Source organism: Rana temporaria, chromosome 2 (assembly GCF_905171775.1).
Source record: "Rana temporaria chromosome 2, aRanTem1.1, whole genome shotgun sequence".
Taxonomy (NCBI): Eukaryota; Metazoa; Chordata; class Amphibia; order Anura; family Ranidae; genus Rana; species Rana temporaria.
The window spans coordinates 482,440,904-482,468,327 of record NC_053490.1 but is presented as its reverse complement, the minus strand read 5'-3'; the positions used below and the strand labels follow the sequence as shown (position 1 = coordinate 482,468,327).

The 27,424-nt window shown below is 41.4% G+C and overlaps 2 protein-coding genes across 8 annotated transcripts in view; one reads left to right on the top strand and one right to left on the bottom strand.

Moving 5' to 3' along the window:
• LOC120928744 (ribulose-phosphate 3-epimerase-like) overlaps positions 1-13,790 on the top strand; it is a 41,871-nt gene extending 28,081 nt beyond the window's left edge. The window contains exon 2 of the mRNA XM_040339734.1: positions 13,152-13,790. Coding sequence (XP_040195668.1) covers positions 13,152-13,775 — 624 coding nt within the window. The 3' untranslated portion in view covers positions 13,776-13,790. The remainder of the gene's footprint in view (positions 1-13,151) is intronic.
• ROBO1 (roundabout guidance receptor 1) overlaps positions 1-27,424 on the bottom strand; it is a 1,468,549-nt gene that overhangs the window by 543,721 nt on the left and 897,404 nt on the right. The gene's annotated exons all lie outside the window — the stretch shown is intronic.

Below are 27,424 nucleotides of genomic sequence, written 5' to 3'. Positions count from 1 at the left end.
AAACTCAGGCTGAAATCGGACCTAAAACGGTGAATGGGGTAGCACCGGACTCCTGCTGTGAACCCGGCCTTAAGGTGTAACTAAATGAATAACTTTTTTTTTAGTTTTGAATAAAGTGGAGTGGGATTAAAATACCTGTCAGTTTTTTTTTTCTGCTGTGCTCTATTCCCATTAGAGAGATTCACCCTCCCTGTTTGTCCCATTTACTGTTATCATCGAAAATGATTGTAAAAGAACATCACAAATTTTGGGTTGATACCGAACAGTAATAGACTAGAAATATTCTGATGGAGACACTAGTTCTGGTGACCCTGGTGACACCAAGGGCGGATCCAGGGGGGGGGGCAATGGAGAAATTGCCCCCCCCCCAAAAAAAAATATTACCAACTCCTGAGTCTCTCTCTCACATTTAGAATCAGCAGCAGGCCAGCAACGGCACCGAGAGATACCCTCTTGTTGTTGCACCTCCACCGGCCTCTACTGTCTATTGCACGAGTAGAAGTAGAGCAAGGCCCCAGCATTCAGAGCAGAGCCTTCATCCTCCCCTGCTCCTAGTGTGAATGTTGGCTCCACCCACCTCCTACCTCCATCTTCTCCAAGCTCCAACGTGAAGACAGAATAAAGCATCTGGCTGTGTGATGCTGCAATCCTGCTTATCTCTATCCAGATTGGAAACCCCCCCCCCCTCACCAGAGCACCAAAATATGAAAGTGAATACCAGAATTAACCATTGTCTAAAATCACAGAATACAGGTATGTATGTATGCCATTATTTATGAAAAAATAAAAGTGCTGCCCTTTTAGTGTCAACACTTTTGTCTTATTCAAATCTTAATCTAATTATAATGCAGGATATTGATTTAAACGTGGAGCTGCAGAAGAGTAGACAGCTATTATGGAAACACAGTACCTGGCACCTTCATAAATTCTGGCTACGCTCACCTCCTCAGCTATATCATGCCAGCTGCTAACACTTTGAACTGCCATTTAGGCCCGGCTCACACTAGATGCAGTGCACATTTACAGCAAATTCACTGCAAATCCGCACTGCATCTAAATCGCAAACCTGTTCATGTAAACTGATTGTGGAATGTATGTTAAGTTAAGGACTGTGCAAAACACAGTGGGCCAAATCCACAAAAGAGATACGCAGGCGGAACTGCTGTTCAGCCTGCGTATCTCTGTGCCTAACTTTGGAAACGATCCTCAAAAGGATTTTTCCAAAGTTAGGCAGAAGATCTGACATCTGTAAGACACTTACACTGTCAGATCTTAAGATGCAGTACCGCATCCGCCGCTGGGGGCATTTCGTGTCGAAATGCCGCCTAGCGTATGCAAATGAGTACTTAAAGCGGGAGTTCACCCATTTATTAAAATTTTCCCCTTTTCCCCTTATGCCGCGTACACACGGTCGTTTTCTGCGATGTAAAAAAACGACGTTTTCTGTGAAGTAAAAAACTACGTTTTTGAAACTTCAATTTTCAAAAACGATGTTGCCTACACACCATCGTTTTTTCACAGTGCTCTAGCAAAGCGAGGTTACGTTCACCACGTTTTTCCATTGAAGCTTGCTTCATAAGTAGCTTCTGGGCATGCGCGGGTGTAAAAACGTCGTTTGAAACGTCGTTTTTTGCTACACACGGTCAATTTCTGTGAAGTCAAAAACGACGTTTTGAAAAACGACACATAAAATTGAAGCATGCTTCAATTTTTTTTGGTCGTTTTTCAGAAGACATAAAACGTCGTTTTCTCCCACACACGGTCAATTAAATTGACGTTTTTAAAAACGTCTTTTTTTTACATCGCAGAAAACGACCGTGTGTACGCGGCATGAGGCTTCCAACGGTCGCATCCATCGCGTCACTCGTAGCCGAAAGAAGCCGAACGTCAGTGCGGCTCTATACTGCGCCTGCGCACCGACGTTCGGCTTCTTTCGGAAAATCGTGACGCGATGGATGCGACCGTCGGAAGCCTCTCGGAAGACTGTCAATCAAGAAGGAACGCCCATTCCCGCAGCCCATACCCGGAAGCGACGGAGAGGATGCATCGCGTAAACGGGTAAGTAATGCTCATATTTTAAAACAAATAGCCGATTCCCCTAGTAAAAACGAGCAGGAATCTAAGGGGAAAAAGTGCCCTCTAAGGGTGAACCACCGCTTTAAGCAGATCCACAAAGCTTTTAAGCTTTGTGTTTTCTGCGTAAGTTACGATTTGCACGCGTTAAATTAGGGCTGGTTTTACAATGTGTAAAGTTAGTACACCATGTAAAACCAGACCTTTTTTTCGATCGCCGCGATTTGTTTTTTTATTTGAATTTTTTTTCCCGGCGCGTATTTTTTTTTTCACCTGTCGCAACTTTATTGTCCCGTCGCAATCCACAAAGCCCGGCGTAAATTACGTTCGCGCGCTGCACGTCGGGAAAAATGACGTCACACGCATGCGCAGTACGTCCGGCGCGGGAGCGCGCCTAATTTAAATGGGAATCGCCCATTTAAACTAGGAACGCCTTACGATGGACGGAGTTAAGTTGTGCTGCCGCAATTTTCCGGGTTAGTGCTTTGAGGATCGGTACTTAACTTCGGAAAATTGTGGCAGTGTAACTTAACTCTGAAAAGTTAAGTTAGGCTGCATGTCTGTGGATTTGGCCCCGTGTGATTTGCAGAATCGTATTGCATGGGTGTGATCTGATTCTTGTGCGGACAAAAAAAAAAAAAGTGTCCTACACAAGTTTGGTCTGAATGCAATGCGAATTCAGCCCTACAGTTTGTAGGGCTGAATTTGCATCGCACAGACATCGCATGTGATCTATATATTTTCTGGCAGTGCCCCTCCCGAGACTAGATTCTGGATCCACCCCTGGGTGATACTCCAGGATTCCCTCACTTTGTAGAGATTTCCTCTCACTTTACGTTTTGGCTGTGGGACAGAAAGTGAATGGAAATATCCCCAATGGGATGAAAAAAAAACAAAAAACAACAGGGTATTTAACCCTCATGGCTCTATCAAAAATGAAAATAAGAAAAAGGTTTTTCCTTTAGTTCTACTTTAAGCTAAAATGGAAAGTGGAATTTTTCTTTAAATCTTTCGATTACAGAGCATTTATTTTATAATGGTTAGTGGAGACAAATGGACATTTTTGGACCATAGTGAGCAAAAAATTTAATATTTTGAGGGGAAAGGAATCTCACAATAGGAAATATTAGACATGTGCACACTGGAATATTTTGTTTCGGAATTTCGTTTTCGTCCGAAAAATTATTTTATTTAGTTACTCCCGAAATTTGTTTTTATTTATTTAGTTTCGTTAAAAAATGCATTCGTCCATAAATCCGAATTAAGGTTAAATCTGTAAATTGAAGGCTTATGGGGTCTGTCGAATGTTCCAAGAAGATTTGACGAAGCAGCTAAACTGTACAACGCTGTAATTGTACATTTCCGGTCGAATGCGCCGCCCCCAAACTATAGTAGAATTCTAATGTTGTATGACTAGTAATAATTATATTTATTAGTTATTATTACTAGTCAACCAACATTAGAATTCTTCTATAGCTTATGGACGGAGCATTTGACCATAAATGTCCGCTCACGGCGATCGTATGTTTTTAGCTGCTTCGTCGAATGCTCATGTCAAATCTTTCCTCTCTATGTCGAATAATATTGGACTAATAGAGTTAAGGTTAGGCACATTCAACCACAGATTCGATAGACACAGATCGCTATTGTCACCGTCATGTCGAATCTTCTATCTATATCGAACTGTTGTCGCAACAAAACGAAAATAAAGCATTTTTTATGTCGGATCTTTCGGATTTCGGATTCTGCGCGTTCGTTATCGTTTGGTAAAACAAACGTGAAAATCCCCGAAATTCAGACTAAAATGAATGCACATGTCTAGGAAATATAGAAGAAGGGAAATGTTTCACCAAGGACATTTGAACATTCTCAGGAGCACATGGATACAGGAATAATATGGAATATTTTGTTTCATTTTAGGACTTGAGGCGATTCAGTTCGCATTTGTAGCGCTATATAAGTTATTCACTCACTCACTCACTCACTCACTCACTCACTCACTCACTCACTCACTCACTCCGGACAGCCCTTATACAGTTTACAATCTTTTAAAGGGGTTGTAAAGGTAATTTCTTCCCCCTAAATAGCTTCCTTTACCTTAGTGCAGTCCTCCTTTACTTACCACATCCATCGATTTTGCTTTTAAATGTCCTTATTTCTTCTGAGAAATCCTCACTTCCTGTTCTTCTGTCTATAACTCCACACCGTAATGCGAGGCTTTCTCCCTGGCGTGGAGTGTCGTGCTCACCCCCTCCCTTGAGGGTGCGAGCAGGAGAGTCAGGACACCCACTAACACACAGCTCCTTTCTCTATCTGCAATGTAGAGAGCTTCCTGAGTCTCTCCCGTAGTCCAAGGGAGGGGGCGAGCACAACGCTCCACACCAGGGAGAAAGCCTTGCATTACTGTGTGGAGTTATAGACAGAAGAAAAGGAAGTGAGGATTTCTCAGAAGAAATAAGGACATTTAAAAGCAAAATGGAAGGATGAGGTAAGTGAAGAAGGACTGCACTAAGGTAAAGGAAGCTATTTAGGGATTTTTTTTTACCTTTACAACCCCTTTAAGCCCTACAAGTCAGGAATACCTAGTTGGATGTAGGGGTCCATTTATGGTAATGATTACATGAAAACCTGAGTTCTATTAGAATCAACACATTTATTTGCTTTTCAATAGGAGCCTAAGGAAAGATTGGCTGTATCTCAAGGTAAAGAAGAATACTCTATGAAAGTAAACCTATAATCTCTTTAAAGTAGAGTAGGTGCCTGCAGGCATGCTTAGATTATTCTGCACTCCTTTTTCCTAAAAATGTTGGGCATTGCATAAAAGAAAGCTGAACAGTTGCTGTGCTGTTTTCTGCCCCTTCCTTCTTTCATCAGATCCCTGTTGGCCAGTGAGGTTGTCAATCACACAGAACCAAAGAGAATGGTAAACAGTGGAAAATGTGTGACCATCAGCTATCTGGTAGCTATTTTCTCAATAGAGCCTCGTAGATCTTTGGAGGAACAAGAACAAGAACTGCAGGCACTGGGAGGGCAGCTTATTTGGGAAAAGTCCTGCAGAATGATTTGCTTCTCTTTTGCTTGCAAATAGATCTGTGAACTCTAACAAGAGATTCATTTCTGAAGGGTGTGGTTGGTCTGAAAAGCTTGTGGTTTTCTGTCTGCAGCTGATAGAAAAAGCCCACATTTTTCTCCATGTATGTAAGCTGTAACCAACAATTCCACATTTAACTTTAATAGTTTAGCAAGAGATCAAATGATGCATTCTGTTGAGAGGCTCAATGCCTTTCGTTTTATCCAGCATTCAAAGATCTACAGAAGAAAACACAGCTTATTACTTAGATGTATCTTCGACAGTGCTTTTTAAACATGTCAATCTGCTTGTACTTATTCACATCCCTGGACAACCAGGATGTGCCGCAGACTAAAAAAAAAAAAAAGCATCCAGTTTCTGGAAGTCTTGAGGTTTCATGGCCAGTATTCTCCCTCTATTTAACCACCACATTCTTTGACACAAATACTTTCAGCTACTGACCCAGAACAAGTATAGAGATAAGAAATGCTAATGTTTCTTACCTAATTTGATGCGTGTCTGTTCTGGGTTTGTAAAATGTACTCTTGGCTGTGTATAAATGGATTATCTTCTATTACTCATACCCATTTTAGCCGGCTTACTGGAAAGTTACAATGCATAGTCTGAGTGATTGTTGGGGGGAGTGGAGACTGGTTGCAGGTGACATCATCTTCCCGGTGTAATTTTAGGTTGTCTGGTTGTCATACTGATCCGCTGGCTTCAAAGTTTTTGGGGTCACTGAACAAGAATGCAGATCAGATGTCCTAGTTTTATCCTGACCTCATTAGTATGATTATTCCAGGTTAGTGACTTAGAATTTTAAAGCCATGGGATCTACGTGAAAGTCAGGGGGACTATCATTTACAACAGGTCCATGATAGCAATTGTGGTGTTTTGTCACTGTGAAGTGTACGCTAGCAAAGGGCTCATTATCCCAAACACATTTGGGCAGCAAATTACTTCCTTCTCGTGTCTACAGTAAAAGTGTTGAGTTTTAACACTGCAGTAGTCATGTATTTCTAAGGTTCCCCCCCACTGGGGTATAAGCTATTTAAAAAAAAAGTGAAAACTCCTTGTCATTAAGGTTTGACTACTGGTATATTACTTATATTTTGGTTCCTTGCACCTTTATAAGAATCTTATGTAGCGGGGTATTACCCTTTCTGATGTGATACAAAAGACTACCATTGCTTATTGTGAAGGATCTCAGCTCCCTCCTGTGGCCGAGTTGGGTTAGAGCCACCTGTTGTTTACATTTCATTCTGGTACCGCAGTGAGAGTTGGGGGATTGAGTTCAGAAGGAGAAGAGACTCCATTTGCCCTGGTCTGTAATGAACTACATTACCCAGAGAGCAGCTGTGCTAACCCAAGATACTTTGCCTTCCGCACCGCCTGCTGGGGGAGGTAATTTAAGGGAGAGGACTTGTTAGGCGTGCTCTCTCGGGACCGTCTCTTCAACTCAAGAGGAGACTGTCAGGAGTGTCTCCATGGAGAGTAGGCCGCAGTTGAGGCCTACATACGCCCGGACAGAGAGGCTTTGAGAAGAAGAGACAGAGCTTCTGCCAGAGTCATCAGACGAGATCCCAGTAACCCTGCGACCTGTCTGAGGACCGGAGACTGCTGATTGACCGGACGGTGTGCTGTAGAAGGACAAGGCCTGAACCAGTTGGGTGAGACGAGCACATGCCTGAAAGTACTGAGTGTCTTGCAGAAGGGCGGATCGTTGATATCCATCTTTGCGGTTGACTATTCAGGAAACGTTTAACAGTTTACTATTACCCTTTTGGATTATAAATTGCTCTTTGCGCGCCAATGCATTCCAACGCACATGTGCACAAACTATTAGCAGGAGACTGTATTGAAGTTTGGCCTGGGACGCCAGGTCATTCTGATTAGCTATAGTATCCAAGGGTTATCTATTTAGTGTTGTATATTGAATATATTCATTGCATTGCTCGTTGACCGAGTAATCAGTTCTGTTACTTTATATAGTATTGTAGAGAGGCAGAGAGCTGGGTGAGGTTTGGCAAGAGGGCTTTTCAATGTATATGTTTTGTTAAGGGGGTCCCTCTTGCTGTGTGCTCACACAGGTCTATAAGACATTGCAGTCTAGCTCATACTTAATCTGCTGGTATGACTGCCTGGTAAAACAGGGGTCCATACCTGAAGGTGAGAGTAACCATTCTAAACGGTGGAGGATCACTTATTTAAAGTTAAAGTCACCGGTGAAGATTTGGAGTGGTTGTCACCCTATTCCTTTGGAATTTTTCACTTTTTGGACAGTTTTTTGCATTATTTATGCACCATTCATGATTAATTTGTTATCGGTATAACAACTGTGTTTTGCACTTTAGTTTAATTGTATTTACAGTATATTGTGCTGCACTATTTCTTATACATTTTAGCTCATACTTATTATTGTTATTGATACTGCAGGGGTCTGCAAATCACTGTTATCACTGTGACTGAGTATCACTGTTTTACTCATGTTCCTTTGTTACTTTGGTTATCTTGAAGCCTGTGTGCAGCCTATCTTTGATACTGCAAGACCCCTTTCAATTAAGGTAACGCTTTTTATTTGCATAATCTGTTGCAGTGTTAGGGGATATTGTGCTTCCCCACAAGCTACTGGGGTCCACAACTTCCATATTACCAGGTGTGTCAAGGGAGGGTTTTGAGCCACTTTAAGGGGTTAATCACAGAGCGTAGACCCAAAATAAACCAGCAGCTCCTCCGGGGGTAGTGCTACACTTATGTTATCAGGGCCGGCCCTAGACTATTTTGCACCCTAGGTAAGACCAGCTACTTGCATCGCCCAGCCACCCCCCCAATCAGCAGGGCGGCGGCATACAGAGCTCCAGACATTGGAGCCAACAGGGAATGTGGGACAACCTGTCTGCCCGACCCCAAAGACCCAGGCTTCCAAAAAAAAAAAAAAAACGACAGGGACTAGTGTAAGGTCAAACAGTATGAACCAGCGGCTGCGCCCTAGACAGCAGTGCACCCCAGGTGGCTGCGTATTTCTCCTACTGCTAGCACAGGCACATTTATATGCATGTGAAAAGAGGTTCTGTTCACAAAGTGTTAAAGTGAATGCATAAGGGAGCTGCGGTGGCTCAACGCGATTGGCACTGTGCTGACAAGCCATTCACCTCTGCAGCTAGGGGTTCGGATCCCGGTCTCAGCTACATTTGAATTGAGTTTGGTGGTCCCAGCCCGGCTCCCGGTGGGTGTGCTATGCGAGGTAAGCCTGCGCTTAGTACGCCCACCCCCCTCCCACAAAAACCACCACACTTACACGCACTCCAAATTGGGTAAACATGCACGCACTTTGACCACGGGGTCTCTAAAAAGAGAGGCGAAGGAATAACAGGGCTGGTTGAGTGGGCAAATCCTCTCACTCCCTTATAGGGAGTCCCTCTGCCCCGTTGGGCTTCAAAGCGGAGCAGGTAGGGCAGGCTGTGTGGGAGGACTCCCTCACACACCTGCCATTGCCACCCGGGGCATGGAGAAAGGTGGCAGATTGCCTCTGGGGGAGGCCTGCCTACTCCCAACTCCTGCAGTCCGGCTCCTCTCTCGAGTACACGCACACGCACAAAATACACTTTAAAAAAAAAAAAGTGAATGCATAACCCAAACTTTTTTTGTTGACAGAAAGTCCCTGTCCTTTTTATTATGTCTGTGTCCCATTGGGGAGATCCCCTTGACCTCCTGTCCTAGAGAGACAATAGAAAGTGATAGAAAAGTCCCTTAAAAATTAAGGGAAATTTCCCACTTAGACATTTGTCTACAGAAAAAGTGTTGCCATTGGAAAATTTACCCTGGTTACACATATCTACAGTTGTGCTCAAAAGTTTGCATACCCTGGCAGAAATTGCGAAATGTTGGTATTAATAATGAAAATATGACTGATCATGCCAAAAAACTGTCTTTTTTTAAGGATAGCAATAACATAAAACCATTTATTATCACATAGTTTTTTAGATCCTTTTTCAAATCATAATAATAACAGAAATCACCCAAATGGCCTTGATATAAAGTTTAAATACCCTGGAATGTTTGGCCTTATACAGACACAGAAGGTGGCACACACAGGTTAAAATGGCAATTAAAGGTTAATTTCCCACATTTGTGAAACATTTGTGAAATGTGATAATAAATGGCTTAATGTGATTGCTATTGTTAAATAAAATACAGTTTTTTGCCATGATCAGTCATATTTTCAATATTTATTCCAAAATGTCACAATTTCTGCCAGAGTTTGCAAACTTTTGAGCACAACTGTATATATATATATATATATATATATATATATATATATATATATATATATATATATATATATATATGAAAAAAGTTGGACTGCATGGCCCATGTATTGAATGCTATGAACAGGCAGACTCCAACAGGCAGGCTCCAATCCAACAATTTCTTGCTCAATAGTTGAGCTGGCCATAGCTGATTCCAACCATGTATGGGCAAGCTGAATGTACCCAAGTTGAACAACCAGCCTGCTATATTTTACATGCGATTATCACTAGCGGCTGTTATAGCGGCTAGCAATAATTACTGTGTTCTCCTGAGACAGCTTCCCCCGCCTCCCACTGCTTCCCCCGCCTTCTACGCAGACTCACTCCCTTCATTCCAAAAGAAGACATAGCAGTCGTAGTGGGGACACTTATCAACTCCAGACTTGACTATGCAAATGCCCTCTATCTTGGACTCCCAAAATACCAAATCACTCGTCTGCAAGTCGTTCAAAATACGGCCGCTCGACTTGTGACTGGGAAAAAACCATGGGAATCAATCTAACCTTCGCTGAGATCCCTTCATTGGTTGCCCGTAAAAGACAGAATCACTTTCAAAGCACTCTGTCTAACGCACAAGTGTATTCTGGGAAATGCCCCCCAATATCTATGCGAGAAAATAAAAGCTCATAACACCAATCGCATTCTGCGATCCACCAACCAAAATCTACTCCAGATACCCAAAGCCAGATACAAGTCCAAAGGAGAACGAAGATTTGGGGTCCAAGGACCCAGACTATGGAACGCTCTACCAACCACCATCCGATTGGAGGTAAACCACTTGGCCTTCAGGAGAAAGATCAAGACCCATCTCTTCTGAGGGCCCAGGGAATGGATACCAAGCGCCCAGAGGCGATTCAGTTCGCATGTGTTGCGCTATATAAGTTTCTCACTCACTCACTCACTCACTCACTGGGAGAACACAATGTTTGTTTTGATAGGGGAATAGAGCAGATTTATTTTCTGCAACCCATGATTTGCAGGAAAGAAATTTGCGCCATCTATGGCCTGACTTACATTCTCTTCCTCAGGGGCTCTGCTAATTATTCTGAACAGGCACCCTCATTAAATACTACTTCCAAGTGGAAGAAAACAATCTATTATCTCAATTGGACATCTCAGTGTTAATGTGTATGAGACAATTTTGGTGCAGTTATTGTGATGGGAATATAATTGCATTTGGACAAAACGTATTTTTTGACCGTTAGCTTCGGGGTTTGTTTCTATGCTTTTTTTTTTTACTAATTATGTGTGGTTACTATGGTATATGGATGGTGGGGGGTTCTTGTGCTGCTGATTTGTGGGTTTACATATTCTGTCCTGTATATAGATACTATGGGCCAGATTCACAGAGCAAGTACGCCGGCGTATCTACTGATACACCGGCGTACTTTCAAATTTGCCGCGTCGTATCTTTAGTTTGAATCCTCAAACCAAGATACGACGGCTTCTGGCTTCGATGCGACAGGCGTACAGCTTCGTACGTCTTCGGATCGTAGGTGCAATACTTCGGCGCCCGCTGGGTGGAGTTCGCGTTGTTTTCCGCGTCGGGTATGCTAATTAGCTTTTTCCGTCCATCCAGGAAGGTACGCGCGGCCGTCGCATTCTCTTACGTCGTCGCTAGTCGGCTTTTCCTGGCGTATAGTTAAAGCTGCTATTTTGTGGCGAATATATAGACTTGCCATGTTAAAGTATGGCCGTCGTTAAATTTAATTTTTTTTTTTTGCGGAAGTCGTCCGTGAATAGGAAAGGACGTAACTCACGTCTAAGTTTAAAAAATGACTTCGGTGCGACGTCATTTCGCGCAAAGCACGGCGGGAAATTTCGAAACGGAGCATGCGCAGTTCAATCGGCGCGGGGACGCGCTTCATTTAAATGAATCACGCCCGCTACCCGCCGATTTGAATTACGCGGTGAGAGATACACTACGCCGCCGTAACTTACGGCGCGAAATCTTCCTGGATTCGACTTAGAGCCAGGTAAGATACGGCGGCGTAGCGTATCTCTGATACGCTGCGCCTGGGCATTTCTATGTGAATCTGGCCCAATATGTCATTGTAGTTTTTTAGACATATTTTTCCATTTTTATTATGTTCTGATTAAATCTGTTTTCCTAAACGATAACATTTCTATAAAATTTAGGGAGCATTAAGAAAATAGTTTATTAATATTATAATAATAAATATAATGAATTGATGAACATAATTTTCAAGATGCCTAGCTAGACATAGAGATTTAGCTAAAGCCCAACACCATGTTTTTACAGCTTGCACATGTTTACTTTAAGCTTAGAAAAATAATACTTTAATGCAATTAGACTCAGGGCACATTACATGAAATTCTCCCTGAGTTCCACATGGTACTAAGGATATTTAAACAATAGTATTATGATACGTTTAGCCTATAGATATTACCAAAATACAGGACATCTTCTGTTTCAGCCTTTGAAACATAATTATCTCATGCAAAAAGAACATTTTGAAAAAAAGTAACACAAATACTTTGCAAAAGCCAAAACCATCAAGATAGCTGTTTTATTGCTCCTTTATTTCTACTGGCACTAAATCTGAGAAAAGAAATAAAGCTAAGCAAAAACCTAGTAGGATACAAAAAAAAAAGAGAAATAAAAAGAAAAAACTGGAGCTGTGAAGAGCAAAAGCAGATTTCATGGATTTTTTTTCTGTGTCCATAACATTTTACAGGGGCCCACAGTTTTGTATTTAAAATCAAGGTTTCTAGCCTTACGGTATAAAACATTTATTGGTTGCATTTTCTGTTATATTTCTAAATTTAGCTAATACCCATAGAGGATGTGGTAAGCCATAGTTCATTAAAGAATAGAAAATATCTCAAATATAATATTATTACCATTATTATTACTATAACTATTTTGTTAGTGATTAGGACAAAGAAAGATAAACTATTATGGTCATGGCTATAACATGCTATTTACTAGACATGTGCAAACTGAAATATTTTGTTTCGTAATTTCGTTTTCGTCAGAAAAATAAATTTATTTAGTTAGTCCCGAAAATCGTTTTGATTTATTTTGTTTTTCGTTGGGAATAGCTTTCGTCCGAAAATCCAGATATACTTGGTTTCAGTGTCGAATGGTCAAAGAATATTCGACGGAACATCGAAATTTTACGTCGAAGCGTACATTTCCGGTCGAATATTCCGCCTACAAGAATTCTAACGTTGTATGACTAGTAATAATAATAATAATAAATAATTATATTATTATTATTTATTATTACCAGTTAACCAGCATTAGAATTTTTCTATAGCCTATGGGCGGATCATTAAAAATGTACGAGTGCAGTATATCTTCTCCGTTGAATCTGCTTAGCACTTTCGATATACACCATAAGCCTTCAATGACAGATTCGGCGATTTTCGATGCTTTGTCGAATCTTTTCTCTATAATGTCGAATCTTTTCTTTTCTCTATAATGTCGTATGTGTGTGTAGTAGAATATCAGGTTTGATAGACAGATTGCTATTCAGTCAGCGTCATGTCGAATCTCCTATCTATATCGAATTGTTATACGAAAACAAAAAAAAGCATTTTTTTATTACGGATCTCTAGGTTTTCGAATTGTGCTCTTTCGTTATCGTTTGTTAAAACGATAACGAAAATACCTGAATTGCGGATGAAAATGCATTCGGACGAAAACAAATGCACATGTCTACTATTTACAGGAATGTGATCGCATGCTGCAGAGCGGGGCGGAAAACCTGCACCTGGATGTGATGGACGGACATTTTGTTCCCAACATCACATTTGGACATCCGGTGGTAGAATGTCTACGAAAGCAACTGGGAAATGACCCATTTTTTTACATGCATATGATGGTGGCTAAACCAGAGCAGTGGGTGAAACCCATGTCAGCTGCTGGTGCTAACCAGTATACCTTTCACCTGGAGGATACAGAAAACCCTGGAATTCTTATTAAAGACATACGAGAAAGTGGCATGAAAGTGGGACTGGCAATTAAACCAAATACTACAGTGGAAGATCTTGCACCATGGGCAAGTCAGATTGATATGGCTTTGGTTATGACAGTGGAGCCTGGATTTGGAGGGCAGAAGTTCATGGAGGGCATAATGCCAAAGGTACAATGGTTAAGGTCACAGTTCCCTTCACTGGATATAGAGGTAGATGGTGGTGTTGGACCAGAAATTATACACAGATGTGCTGGGGCTGGAGCTAATATGATTGTATCTGGAAGTGCAGTTATGAAAAGTCATGACCCACGCACTGTGATCAATCTGCTTAGAAACGCCTGCTGTGAAGCCATTCAGAAGCGCTCACTGGATCGATGAAATCCTCCTTCTTGCCCTTATCGGATCACTGTGGAACCATTTACATACCAAGAGCAGGCCCGGGAAATAGACTAGTGTGGCACAATATTGACCACCTTCAAAGTATAGCTTTTCTTTGGCTAAAGACTGGAAGACAGATGCGGTTGAATTTTTATTTTATTTTTTCTTGTGTATCAAATTTATTTAGCTAGATTTATTCTGTGGAGAGAATTTTTTTTTAAAGTGGGTCCAAACTCTGAAAAAAATGCTATTTACAAATGTTTTCAAACAAGATTCGCACAAGTTTTACCCATGATTCACACATTTTCTCAACTTAATCCAATTAGAGAAATCTGTGACTCTTGGGTGAATGCTTTGTGAAAATATTTATAAATAGACCCTTTAATATCCTAAACTTTTTTATCCTTTTTTTAATAGTATAAGGGAGGGTTAAAACATTTTGATTGAAAAGAGTAGGGCTCCTGCTGTTCAGACAAAAGCTGATAGCGGAGATTCACTAAAGTGCAAAAAAAAAAAAAAACATATAGAAAATGAATCTAATAATGACACTCAATGTGACTGATACGTGATAAAGAATAACACATTTACATGAAACAAAGGTGCATGCACATAATTATATAGTCCACGAAGTGATTCCAGTGGATAAAGTGACTTTCCAAGGTGAGTAATTGTAAATCAGTTTGTCTGTAGATATTCCACCACCAATAGAAAAAGAGGCTTACCAGACATGTTGAACCCAACTAGGAATATGCCCAAGGGGCCAGATTCACAGAGCAAGTACGCAGGCCTATCTACGGATACACCGGCGTACTTTCAAATTTGCTGCGTCGTATCTTTTGAATTCTCAAACCAAGATACGTCGGCTTCTGGCTTCGATCCGTCGATCCACGAAGGTACGCGCGGCCGTCGCATTCTCTTACGTCGTCGCTAGTCGGCTTTTCCCGGCGTATAGTTAATGCCGCTATTTTGTGGCGCATAGATAGACTTGCCATGTTAAAGTATGGCCGTCGTTCCCGCGTCAAATTTTAATTTTTTTTTTTGCGTAGGAAAGGACGTAAGTCACGTCGAAGTTCAAAAAATGATGTCGGTGCGACGTCATTTCACGCAAAGCACGGCGGGAATTTTCAAAACGGAGCATGCGCAGTTCAATCGGCGCGGGGGCGCGCTTAATTTAAATACAAGCCGCCCCCTTTGAATTACGCGGCCTTACGCCGGGCCCATTTACACTACGCCGCCACAAATTACGGAGCAAGTGCTTTGAGAATACGGCACTTGCTCCAGTAAATTGTGGCGGCGTGGTGTAAATGGCTTACGCTACGCCGCCGCGGATTCTGCGAGAATCTTGCCCAATGAGTCAACAGAGCTTTTGGTGTAGCACACCCAGGGGAGAGAAGTATATCAGCATACACAGCTTCTAAGGCTGCATTCACACCTAAGCGACAGCCGCGTTCGCGTGTAGCGGCAGATTTGCCGCGATTACAAATTTTTCTTTTTTTTCTAAAGTATTCCCATTGCTGTCTATGGGAAAACGCGCCTGTCGCGTGAAAAAAAGGGTCCGGGACTTTTTTTCAGGCGACAGGCGTTGCGGGTCTATGAGATGTGAACCATCTCCATAGACGGCAATGTGAATTCTCCCCTCTAGCGACAGAAGCGTCCCGCGTCGGGCGTTTTGTCGCTTAGGTGTGAATGGGGTCTAATATGGACATATGAAGTTGAGGTCCATCACACTATTGTCGCCAATAGGTCTCAACCAAGGATGTAGTGACCAAAACTCAAATTCAATTCATCCAAATAGTACATTGATAAAAGGAGAAAGAATAGACTACATAGTGTGATACCATTTACACAAAAAATATATTTATTACCTAAGTAAAAATGGACACTCACATTTGAGAAGGTGTTAAAAGCATGTAAATAAAATCAAATATTCACAGTGGCTTCAGCAGAGCCCGTTCCAAGAGCCCGTCCCAAGAAGATTTTCTCAAATGTTTTTGCTTTGGATACACTGATAGTAACGGGTGTTTTATAAAGCTATTTGCTCTTTGATGCTGCATGCACATTCATTCTGTGTGAAAGTTAGCAAAAACTTACCTGAGAACGAAGCACCTGAAGTTCTTCTCTGTGCCCTCCGCCATCTTCTTCCTGTTATCACCGCTCCAGCGATGTGACCGGCCAATCCCAGCGTGTGCACGAAAATTCAGCATTAACCCTGAATTTTCCAGGCTAAAAAACTGTACTTTCAGTGCACCGGTGCTGTTGTCTACGGCACGCATGCGCCATAGACATATGTGCTGTATTTTTTAGCAAATATCTCCTTAACTGTGTAGGTTACAGAGATTTTTCTTGCACCTACAGGTAAGCCTTAGGCCCCGTACACACGAGAGGATCTATCCGCTGGAATTTATCCGCGGACCGGTTTCAGCGGATAGATTCCCTGGTGTGTACGATCCAGCGGATATTTATCCGCGGATATTTTTCGGGCCGATGGATTTCCAGCGGATCAAAATTTCTTAACATGCTAAGAAATCGATCCGCTGGAATCCAGTCCAACGGATTGATCCGCTGGTCTGTACAGACTCACCGGATCAATCCGTCCGAATCCATCCCTCGCATGCGTCGTAATGATTCGCAGGGAATTCCGCGGGGATTTTGATCTCATGGTTAGTACAACCATGAGATCAAAATCCGCCAGAGGATTTATCCACGGAAACGGTCCTCCGGACCGTTTCCGCGGATCGATCCTCTCGTGTGTACTAGGCCTTAATCTAGGCTTACCTGTAGGTGCAAGGTGAAAGGGGGGGTTTCCAACCACTTTAAAGCAGTGTTTTCCTGACTCACTCTAATATAATGAATGGAAAATACTCAACCTGGTGAGAAAACAATGTTTAATGGCCACATTCACACAGAATTAATGTATTTTTTTTTTTTAATAAATCAACCACTTAATAATTAACATAAATTAATACTTCTAATAACTACAGTGGTACCTCGGTTCATGAACTTAATTAGTGAAACGACTCTGGTTGTGAACCGAGGCACATTTTCCCATAAGGTTCAATGTAAATCGGTTAATCCATTCTGAACTTTTTATTTTTGTTTATATATACAGTGAAATTATGAATTTTATGTACAAAAAAAGGATTTTAAACATATATTACATACGGTCTTTGACATTAAGCAGACCTCTTTCATGTGTACATCTAAAAAAAAAAAAAAACTATAGCTGCTCTTTAACCACCTCAATTACACCACCTTCCTGCCCAGGCCATTTTTCAGCTTTCAGCGCTGTCACACTTTGAATGACAATTGCACGGTCATGCTATACTGTAACTATGTGAAATATTTATAATTTAGGCGAGACTGATGGGCGACACTGATGGGCATTGATGGGCAACAGTGGTAGGCTGCACTGATAGCCAGCTTTGACTGGCATAACTAATGGATACTGATTGGTGGCACTTGTGGGCACTGGTGGGTACTGATTACTGGCACTATTGCTGGCACTATTGGGCATTGATTGCTGGCACTGGTGGGCACTGATTACTGGCACTGGTTGCGCTATTATAATCAGGGCACTGATGATCAGTGCCCTGATTACATGTGTACATGTTTCCTGTCAGTGTGAGGCTAAGAGCACCGATTACTGGCATCTCCGTGCTTCGCCATGGCTCCTTACAGAGATCGGGGTCGGGGCCATGTCCCAGCAACATGGCGCAGCCGCAATCACCGCACTGCATGCCTCTGCGGGCGGGCAAGAGGGGCCATTCTGGGGCGACATCATATGATGTTGTCCCAGAAGGGGAGCCGCACCGCCCCTCTGTGATTTGACGATGGGCAGGCGGCAAGTGGTTAATACTTGTTTGAAACAATCCCAAACCCTAATCTAAAAAACTTATCTAGGGGCCATTGTGCATCCAGGAAAATATCATTTGAGGGCACGATAAAGTTGTAAAAATTCATATGAACTGTTTTTCATGATTTCCAATCAAGTGAGCCCACACTCATGGTAGTCAGGGGGCAAAACCCCCTATCTGAGTAGAATTGTTCTCCTAAGACTCTTATCTCGCACTGCTCTTCTCAATATGAATGTGTCAGAGTAGGGAAGATGGCCGCGGCTCGTTTTCGTGAACTGAAGCAAATTTTTGTGAACTCTTCTGTTCGAGAAAGCGAGTTGTTCGTGAACAGAAGCATTCATAAACCGAAGTATCACTGTACAGTATTATGACTTTTACTACTTTCTGCCAATTTTGTTGACTAGTGACATTATATTAAAGTGGTTTTAAAGACAGAAGTTTTTTTTTCCCTGCGTGAAGGCTAAAAAACCTTCTGTATGCACCAGCCACCGCAATACCTATCTGAGCCCTATCTCGATCCAGTGATGTGGCTCCCACTACTGTCAATCGCAGCCAGTGAATCAATGAGGAGAGAGTGGGTGCAGGACCAAGCCACTTCTGTGTAAGAATGGACATACAAAGCACACAAAGCAGTGGCTTGAGAGCAAACCCGCTCGGGGGGCCCCATAGCAAGCTACTTGCAAAACCACTGCACAGAGCAGGTAAGTATAACATGTTTTCCAAATTTAAAAATAAATAAATATATCTGCATTTACAATCACTTTAACAACAATAATATAAAATGATTTAATAACAGTGTAAATCTTTCACTTAGTCAAGAACCCCCAACCAACTGCAGTGGAAATGTAAAAATCAGGAATTTCCTTTTATCGGATGGCTGTAGTGAAAACAACTTAACTGAACTAAGGTAAAATGTGTTTCTGTATGTAGAGGGTGCAAACTGCTCTTGCTCTTATAAGATCAAGGGACCCACATATAACTCACTGGGCCAGATCCACAGACGAAGTACGCCGGTGTATCTACTGATACGCCGGTGTACTTTCAAATTTCCCAGGTCGTATCATTGTTTTGAATCCTCAAAACAAGATACGACGGCTTCTGGGTTAGATCCGACAGGTGTACTTCTTCGTACGCCTTCGGATCTAAGATGCAATACTTTGGCGTCCGCTGGGTGGCGTTCTCCGTGTCGGGTATGCAAATTAGCGATTTACGACGATCCACAAACGTACGCGCTGCCATCGCATTTTCTAACGTCGTCTGTAGTCGGCTTTTTCCGGCGTATAGTTAAAGCTGGTATTTTTCGGCGTATACATAGACTTGCCATGTTAAGTATGGCCGTCATTCCCGCATCTAAATTTGAATTTATTTATTTTTTGGCGTAAGTCGTCCGTGAATAGCGATGGACGTAACTCACGTCTAAGTTCAAAAAATGACGTCGTTGCAACGTCATTTCGCGCAAAACACGGCGTGAAATTTCTTGATGACGCATGCGCATTTCATTCGGCGCGGGGACGCTCTTCATTTAAATGAAACCTGCCCCCAACCCGCCCAATTTCAAAACCGCCGCCAGAAATACACTACACCGCCGTAACTTACGGCGCGAAATCGCTGAGGATTCGAAAATGCGCTAGGTAAGGTACGGCGGCATAGTGTATCTCTGATACGCTGCGCCATTCTACATGTATGTGGATCTGGCCCTTTGCCTCTATTTGTTAGTGCTTATAGATCATTCTTAGAATAAGATTTCTGTTTTATTTAATGTAAATTTTTCATGTTGTTCTTGTTTCTTGAACCTCTAGTAGGCTTACAACAATTGGGGAAAAAATTTGACATTTTACTCATTTTAAATTAATTTAATTAACACTTCAAAGCACAGTTTTATTTTTGCAGAATATATAATTGTAACCTAGTTGAATTCTTATTTCACAAAAGAGTCGTGGCTTATTGTTATTCTTTTGGTCCTTTCGCTGTATAGGGAAAGCTGAAAGCAAGTCAGATTCAGGTACTTTCACTAGTTTTATTTTATTTTAATTGTATATATAATAATTTACTATGAAAAAAATTAAATAATTGAATACATATAGAATTATTTACTAATGAGGAATATGGAGCAGCATTAATGTATGCATTTTGCATGTGCTTGGGGTTCAAGTTTAAAGCCCAACTCCAGGCAGATACAAAAAAATGATTCCTTGCAATGGGGGAACTGCAGGGATTAATCTCTTATTTTGCCTAGGGCGGAGGAGAAACAGTTTTACTAACTATAGCCTCTGCTCCCCGGCAGGCTGCGTTCCCCCACAATCTGCAGGTGGACTGTGCACAAAAGGTCTATGGACCTTGCTCTGGTCTTGATAATGTTAGCACTCTAAACCGCTTGAGCATGGAGTTACAGAAACTGCAGGCTCCGGTTTAGCTGTGGGAAGGAGTGGCGGATTGGGTAAGTAATTTTTCCTTTATTGTTTCCCTAGGCATAAACAACAGAAAAGACTTGCAGTACAGACACAGCCTTACTGCAAGAGATACTTTTTTAGTTGCCCAGAGTTGGGCTTTAATGGTCAATGCTTTTTATTAGTGCCAACTCCTGGCCAGTCCTGTGAACTAACTACAAAATACTCTTTACTGAAACACCAAAAGTGTCTGATAGCTTTCTGATCATTTTTGTCACTTTGGGTGAGAGAAGTTATTATGACTAAAGCCCAGCCAGATCCTTTTCATTTAAACTGTATTGACCTAGTTCCAAAACTCTTTATTAAAAGAATGGAAACCCTGAGCTGCGTAATTATATATGAAATAATACATAACAGGAATTTTGTGAGTAATATTAAACTTGAAAGAATATTTAATGAAATATTTCAGCAGACCATCAAACCTGATGACAAATGATATACTTATTATAATCAAAATATGGTCTATATTCAATTCTTCGCTGAGATGAAACTATGCTGGTTACATTTTGAGGGACAAGAAGATATTAAATTGCACTTCTCAAGTTTTCCCTCCTGATTTCCTGCCCTTTTGGAAATCAGAAACAAAGTTTCAATTGAAAAACAATTTTAAAGAAAAAAATCAGATGTGGAAGTTTATATTAAACAAATTCATCATTTAAAACCAAGTCCATCCAAAATCAATATGCAGCTATTACGTAGATACTGACAAGGTGGGTCACGATATCATTCCTATCTACACCATGGGATGGCTCACTCCACCTACTCCATTCTCTATCATATCAAATATATAAAAAGGCCAAGATAGAGAGTGAGGCCCCTTTATTGTGGTGGTGGTGGAAGGTGATTAGCACTAGGAATTTGTCCAAGATTGATCACTACAACCATCTAGGAGATGGTCTAGTAATCAAAAGCAATGCCTGGGTATCCCTATCCTTACATCTCTAGTTTAGCACGATCACATACTCCCAAAGGCATCCCAAATATGTGTGTATATTTGACTTGTATTTACAGAATAATGCAACTCAATGCATTCCTTTTACTATGTTTTTGTATTTTGTATTTTTTTGTATTTACCCATTTTTGCAAAACACAATGATAAGGACTTTTTTGTGCAATGGAACTTCCTTGCCCATAGGTTTGCTAGCTACAAAAATTAAAACTGTTTTGCTTTTATCTTAGAATCTATCTATCTATTATATCTAGTACAGGCAGTCCCCTAGTTATGAACAAGCTAAGGACTGTTGGTTTGTTCTTGAGTCAACTTTGTTTGTAAGACGGAACAGTACCTGTTTTAAGTGTAACTCCAGCCAGGTGCTTCTGGCTGTGCAATGTGGGGTGTTCTGGGCGCTTCTGGGCATGCTGTCCTATATGTGGGGCATGCAGTACAGCTAGTACTGCAGTGTGGGATGTGTCTCATTCTGCAAGATGGCTACTCTGCGATTTCTGGGACCAGTGTAGAGCGCAAGCTGCCGGCAGTGACGTCACTCCACCTCCATTCGTTAGTAGGAGTCGTTTGTAAATCGGATATTCGTAACTCAGGGACTGCCTGTACTCTGTATAATAGTTTTAAAGTGATTGTAAAGGCAGAAGGTTTTTTTTCTTCTTAATGCATTCTATGCATTAAGATGAAAAGCCTTCTGTGTGCAGCAGCCCTCCTCTTCCCCCCTAATACTTACCTAAGCCCCCTCTCTACCCAGCGATGTCCACGAGTGCCTCAGCTGTCTAAAACACTCCCACTTGATTGGCCAAGACACAGCACCGGCACATTGGCGCATACTGCTGTCAATCTAACTCAGTTAGTCAATCAGAAGATAGAGGGGGCAGGGCTGAACCGCAGCTCCGTGTTTGAATGGATACACAGAGCTGCAGCTTAGCTCAGATGCCCCCATAGCAAGCTACTTGCTGTGGGGACACTCAATAGGAGGGAGGGGCCAGGAGCACAGAAGAGTGACACTAAGATAAGTATAACATGTTAGTTATTTTTTATAAAAAAAAAAGACTGTGGCTTGGACAGAGCAGATCAAAGTGTCCAAAATGGAATGCATGGTAGATTGTTTACAAAAAGTCTCTGGGAAGAACAAATATCAACACAAGACTAAACTTTAGTTTAATATATATATATATATATATATATATATATATATATATATATATATATATATATATATATATATATATATATATATATATATATATATATATATTCTATTCAGGTATGTATTTCTAACTCAGAAAAGTATCTCCTATTGCTCTCAGCCTCCTCCAGATCTCCAAATACATTTTTTTCCTCTGTGGTCCAAATTCCTGTTAGTGGGTGGCTATGTTTATTCCCCACTGCCCATAGGAACCTAGCTACCCTCTCTTGCTCACTCCTGAGATGGACTATTGATTATGGATTATAGAGTGTATAGTATGCATAGAGACCACAAATAACATGCGCTGCTTGTTTCAAACAAACGGAAGTGAGGGGGGAAAAAGGAGGCGTTCAAAAGCTCATGGGGGCCATTGTAAGGAGGCAGAAAAACACAGTAAGAAACTATTTAATGAGAAATGGATTACAGGGTCATTAAGTAGTGGGTGTGTATGGATAATATTTGGAGAACAAGGATATCGTTTAGTGTCACTTTAAGATTGCTAATTAAAACGAGAAAATAATGATATCTTAGCATAAAAGTTGAGAAATTGGACAAATTAGGTTTTCTAACAATGGTCTTTCATTTAATTAATTACATACTTGCTCCTTGAAGTCCATTTACTATCAAAGTCCATTTGTTTATTTTAGCAAAATTTCACACACTTATTCCTGGAAAGTCAAGGAACTCTTAAGTGTCTGTAGATCCAGTGAAGCATACTTCAATAACAAATATATCGAAATACTACATTCGTTTATTGCTTAAAACAAAGCACCACCTGCCTAGACAGGAAGTTCCATTTTAAAACAACAGCTGGCTCATTAAACCAGAGAGCAAAGAAAACCTTCTTAACATTTAAAGACACATCAGGGTACAATTAAAAATAAGGAATATGTAGCTCTGAAAAAAAAAAAAACGAAATGTACATCTGGGAGAGCAACACGTTCTGTAACTCAAAAGGCTCAAATATCATAGACTGGAATAAGACAACTTTTGGAATTCCAGCTGATGTTGAATTATACATTCCGTAATGTTTGTCTTACTAGTTGCTGTTTGTTTAAAGGGATTCTTCCATTAAATGTAATTATTACTTTAGGTGGTAGTAGGTGTCACTAAGTATCAGTAAATGGGTTATGCATAGTTTTAAAGTGTTATTTTATTTTTTAAGTTTGATTTAAACTGAAACCAGCTGACAATAATGAAAGGATACAAAGCAATGGGATTTCTCTTCAGTTGGGACAGATGCAAAAAAAACTACTGTATCAGTACAGTGGGAAAAGGTTAGAAACGTGGCCAATTTTGTATTAGTGTGTTACCATATTTTACTGATAAAAAAGCAGGCAGAGGATTATTTTCCTAGTTTAGTGGCTTGTGTACAGATTGCTGTGTGAATGCCCCTATACTGTCCCTATTCCGGATTTTTTAGAGCAGCGTCCTCATTTGTGTCCCTCCTGCAGTGCCCCCTTTCTGTTTCTCTCCTGTAGTGTCCTCTCTATGTGTCCCTCCTGCAGTGGCACCTCTCCTTGTGCCTCCGGAAGTGCCCCTTCTTTGTCTTTGTGTCCTTTCAGAATTGCCCCCTCTCTGTGCCCCTCCAGAAGTGTCCACTCTATGCGTCCCTCAGCAGTGCCTCACTCTGTGTCCCTCCAGTAGTGCCTTCACTCTGTGTCTCTCCTGCAGTGTCCACTCTCTTTGTCCCTCAATCAGCGTCCCCCCTCTGTGTGTTCCTCCTGCAGTGTCCCCTCTCTGTGTGTCCCTCCAGCAGGTAGCAATGTCCCCTCTCTGTGTCCCTCCAGCAGTGTCCCCTCTCTGTCTCCCTCCAACAGTGCTCCCTCTTTCTATCCCTCCAGCAGTGCCCCCTCTGTGCATCCCCCCAGCAGTGCATCCACTAAATGTCCCTCAAGCACTGACTCTCAACGTGTCCTTCCAGCAGGACCCCCTTTCTTTGTGCTTTCTGTATTGCCTCTCTCCATGTCTATCCAACACTGTCCTCTCTCTGTGTCTCTTCATCAGTGCCCTCTTTCCATGTCCCTCCAGCATTGCCTCCTCTCTGTGTCCCTCAAACACTCCCCCTCTCTGTATCCCTCTAGTAGTGCCTTTTCTTTGTGTCGCTCCGGCAGTGCCCTCTCTCTCTGTCTGTCCCTCCAGTAGTGCCTAATTTTTATGGTCCTCCAGTAGTTTTCGCTCTCATTGGCCCTCAGCAGTGCCCTCTCTCTGTGCCCCTCTAGTAGTGCCTCTACTCGGTGTCCCTAAAGCAGTGCCCCTCTATGTGTCCCTCCAGTGGTGCCCCTCTATGTGTCCCTCCAGCAGTGCCCCTTTATGTGTCCCTTCAGCAGTGCCCCTTTTCTGTGTCCCTTCAGCAGTATCTATGTTCTGTATCCTTCCAGCAGTGCTCTTCATATCCCTCCAGTAGTGTCCCCTCTTTGTATCCCTCCAGCAATGCCCTCTCTTTCTATCCCTTTGAGACGTGTCCCCTCTTTGTATCCCTCCAGCAGTGCCCCGTCTCTGGGTCCCCCCCAGTAGTACCCTTGTTATGTGTCTCTACAGTGGTATTTACTCTTTGCGTCCCTCCAGTAGTGTCCCTGATCCATGGTTCTCAAGTACTGGCTCTGCTCTGCGTCCCACCAGCAGTTTTCTTACTATGTGACCATTCAAAAAATGATTTTCATTGATGTTGCATATTATTTCCCTCAGTGCAGAAAAAAGTAGAGGGAATTGACTATAACTACCATATGATCTCTTGATTGTGTTTTCTTATTTACCAATTATGTTATTTCTTAAAACAAATTTTCTGTAAATGGATAAGAAAACGAATATACATTTGTGGATGACATTATGTCGACAGAGCTGTAATTGCATTTGTATCATTTTACAGTCATCGTTGTAAGCATACTGTTGGCCGTACAGTTGCAATGTGCTTCACATTAAAACATTCTTCACTAAATCTCTTAATAGGGGCCAAGCAATCCGTATGTTTAAAGTAATTTCTTCAAAATAGAAAATGGATTAATGTTTTGACAACAAAGTATTGGATCTGCATTGCGGAGGCAAACTTTACAAGGCATGACTTTGGATACTACCGTACAGCCTATAGGCACACTGCCAACTCACTTAAAGAATTGGCTATATAAATCCCTGCTTTAAACTGAAAGTTTCATTCATATGGAATTACTCTTAAGAAGATAATGTCATTTTCCTCCCAGCTTAGCCCGTCTCATAGATCCAATTGTGGTCAGAACTATTTTGTTTTAGCTTACAGAGTCAAAGCAGCTCTGATAATGATTAATATGGCGTTAGTGCGACAGTGTAAATGAGGTGCATGCATTGTATTTTGATGTACCTGGCAATGTGATATCATGCACAGCTCTATAGCAATAGTTTTGGGAGTTTCATAGAAATAATGAGGCCGAGGGGCATGCGTGGAGCTCACAGAGACAGACATGTCCTGCTGAGGCTCCCCTTTTCTCAGGACTTCACGGCCAGCATACACACCTGAATGGAAGGGTAATTATTTCAAAAGCTTACCCTGGTCTTCCTCAGTACCCTGGGAACATTTTAAGATGGTTTATGGAGCTGTCCGGGGAAAAAATAAGATGAAACCCATCAGGGATAATTCATCTAGAGGCCCCAGTAAAATGCCTAAATCTCCTTACACAGTTTTACCTCACGCTGCCAAGCAGCAGCTGCAGTTACCTCATGAACTAAATGATACAGACTGTGAGGACAGCACCATCTGCCAGCCACAACAGACAGGCTCTTTACACCCAAATTTTCTAACTCAAATAGAAAAAATGCTACAGAAAGCATTAAAGCAGACCTCTGACCATATTACTGAGAAATTAACAAAAGAAATACGTGACTTAGGTCAGCGCACGGCTGAATTAGAAAACAGAATGGATGACATAGAAACTAATGTAATGATTCATGAAACTGAATTGGACACACTTAAAGATGAAAATTTCTCGCTGCAAACTCGTTTAGAAGATTTTGAAAATCGCGCACGTCGCTCAAACCTTCGCATACGAGGTATACCGGAGTCTATTATTGATCTACAATCAACAATTACTGCCCTATTTCAAGAGTTATCACCGTCAATTACAATTGAGAGACTGGAAATGGACAGAATACATAGAGCATTAGCACCGCGCAAATCTGAAGGTCCCCCCCACGACATAATTGCGAAATTCCATTTCTTCCACACCAAAGAACAGCTTATGGTCGCTGCAAGGAACAAAGAATCCCTTATCTTCCAAGGCCACCCGTATCAGATCTTTGCTGACCTTTCCCCAATAACAGTCACTAAACGGCGCTCAATGAAACCCTTATTACAAAACCTACAACAACATCAGATCCCATACCAATGGGGATTCCCTTTTTCACTTCGCTTCACATATCAAGGTACCAAGCACTCATGCAGAACCCCTGATGAACTACAGAACACCCTACAAAAACTTAATCTCTGCGAAAGACCTTCAGCCAGCCCTCGCCGACGTACAGCATCCAGTTCTCCACAACATTTCTCCAAAGTCCAAAATGACAGAACCAGACAAAGCTCATCGAAGAGGGGTCGATTCAACTCTCCAAACCAAGATACTCCGGACTCAATGGACTGAATACATTTTGCATATCAAATTGAATTTCACTAAATATTTTTGATCTTTCATCCACTTTTTGGATGCTAAACACTTAATGTCATTTAACCATCTTGAATTTACTTCCCCTAAGCAGGCTATTGTCCTTTTTTTGTATTATTATTATTATTATATATTTTTTTTAATTCCAATTTTTATCCCCTTTTTGGTCTAGGATAATTGAAGTTTTAAATTGTCCAAATTTTTTTTTTTCCTATTCCTATTGCACCCTTCCATCCTCATCCCATCCTTACTCGCCTCACCCCCTTCTACTTCCCTCATATTACCCCCTCCTCCCCGCCCCTTTCCCCTGATCCTTTTTTACCCACAACAAGGGTTCTATATTATTTTTGTACAAAACTGTTTACTGAATAGAAGTAAATATTACTAATATATTATTAATAATTGGTATTTTATTTCTTCTCATCCTAATTATTAATGACATTACTGCCTCTCCTACAACTGGCAACCCAGAGGTAATTTGTATAATTCAACAAAATGTATAATCTAACACTCTCCCCGTGAAAACATAAAACACAATTGTTAGATTAAAATTTTACATCTACTAATGTTGAAAATATTATAATA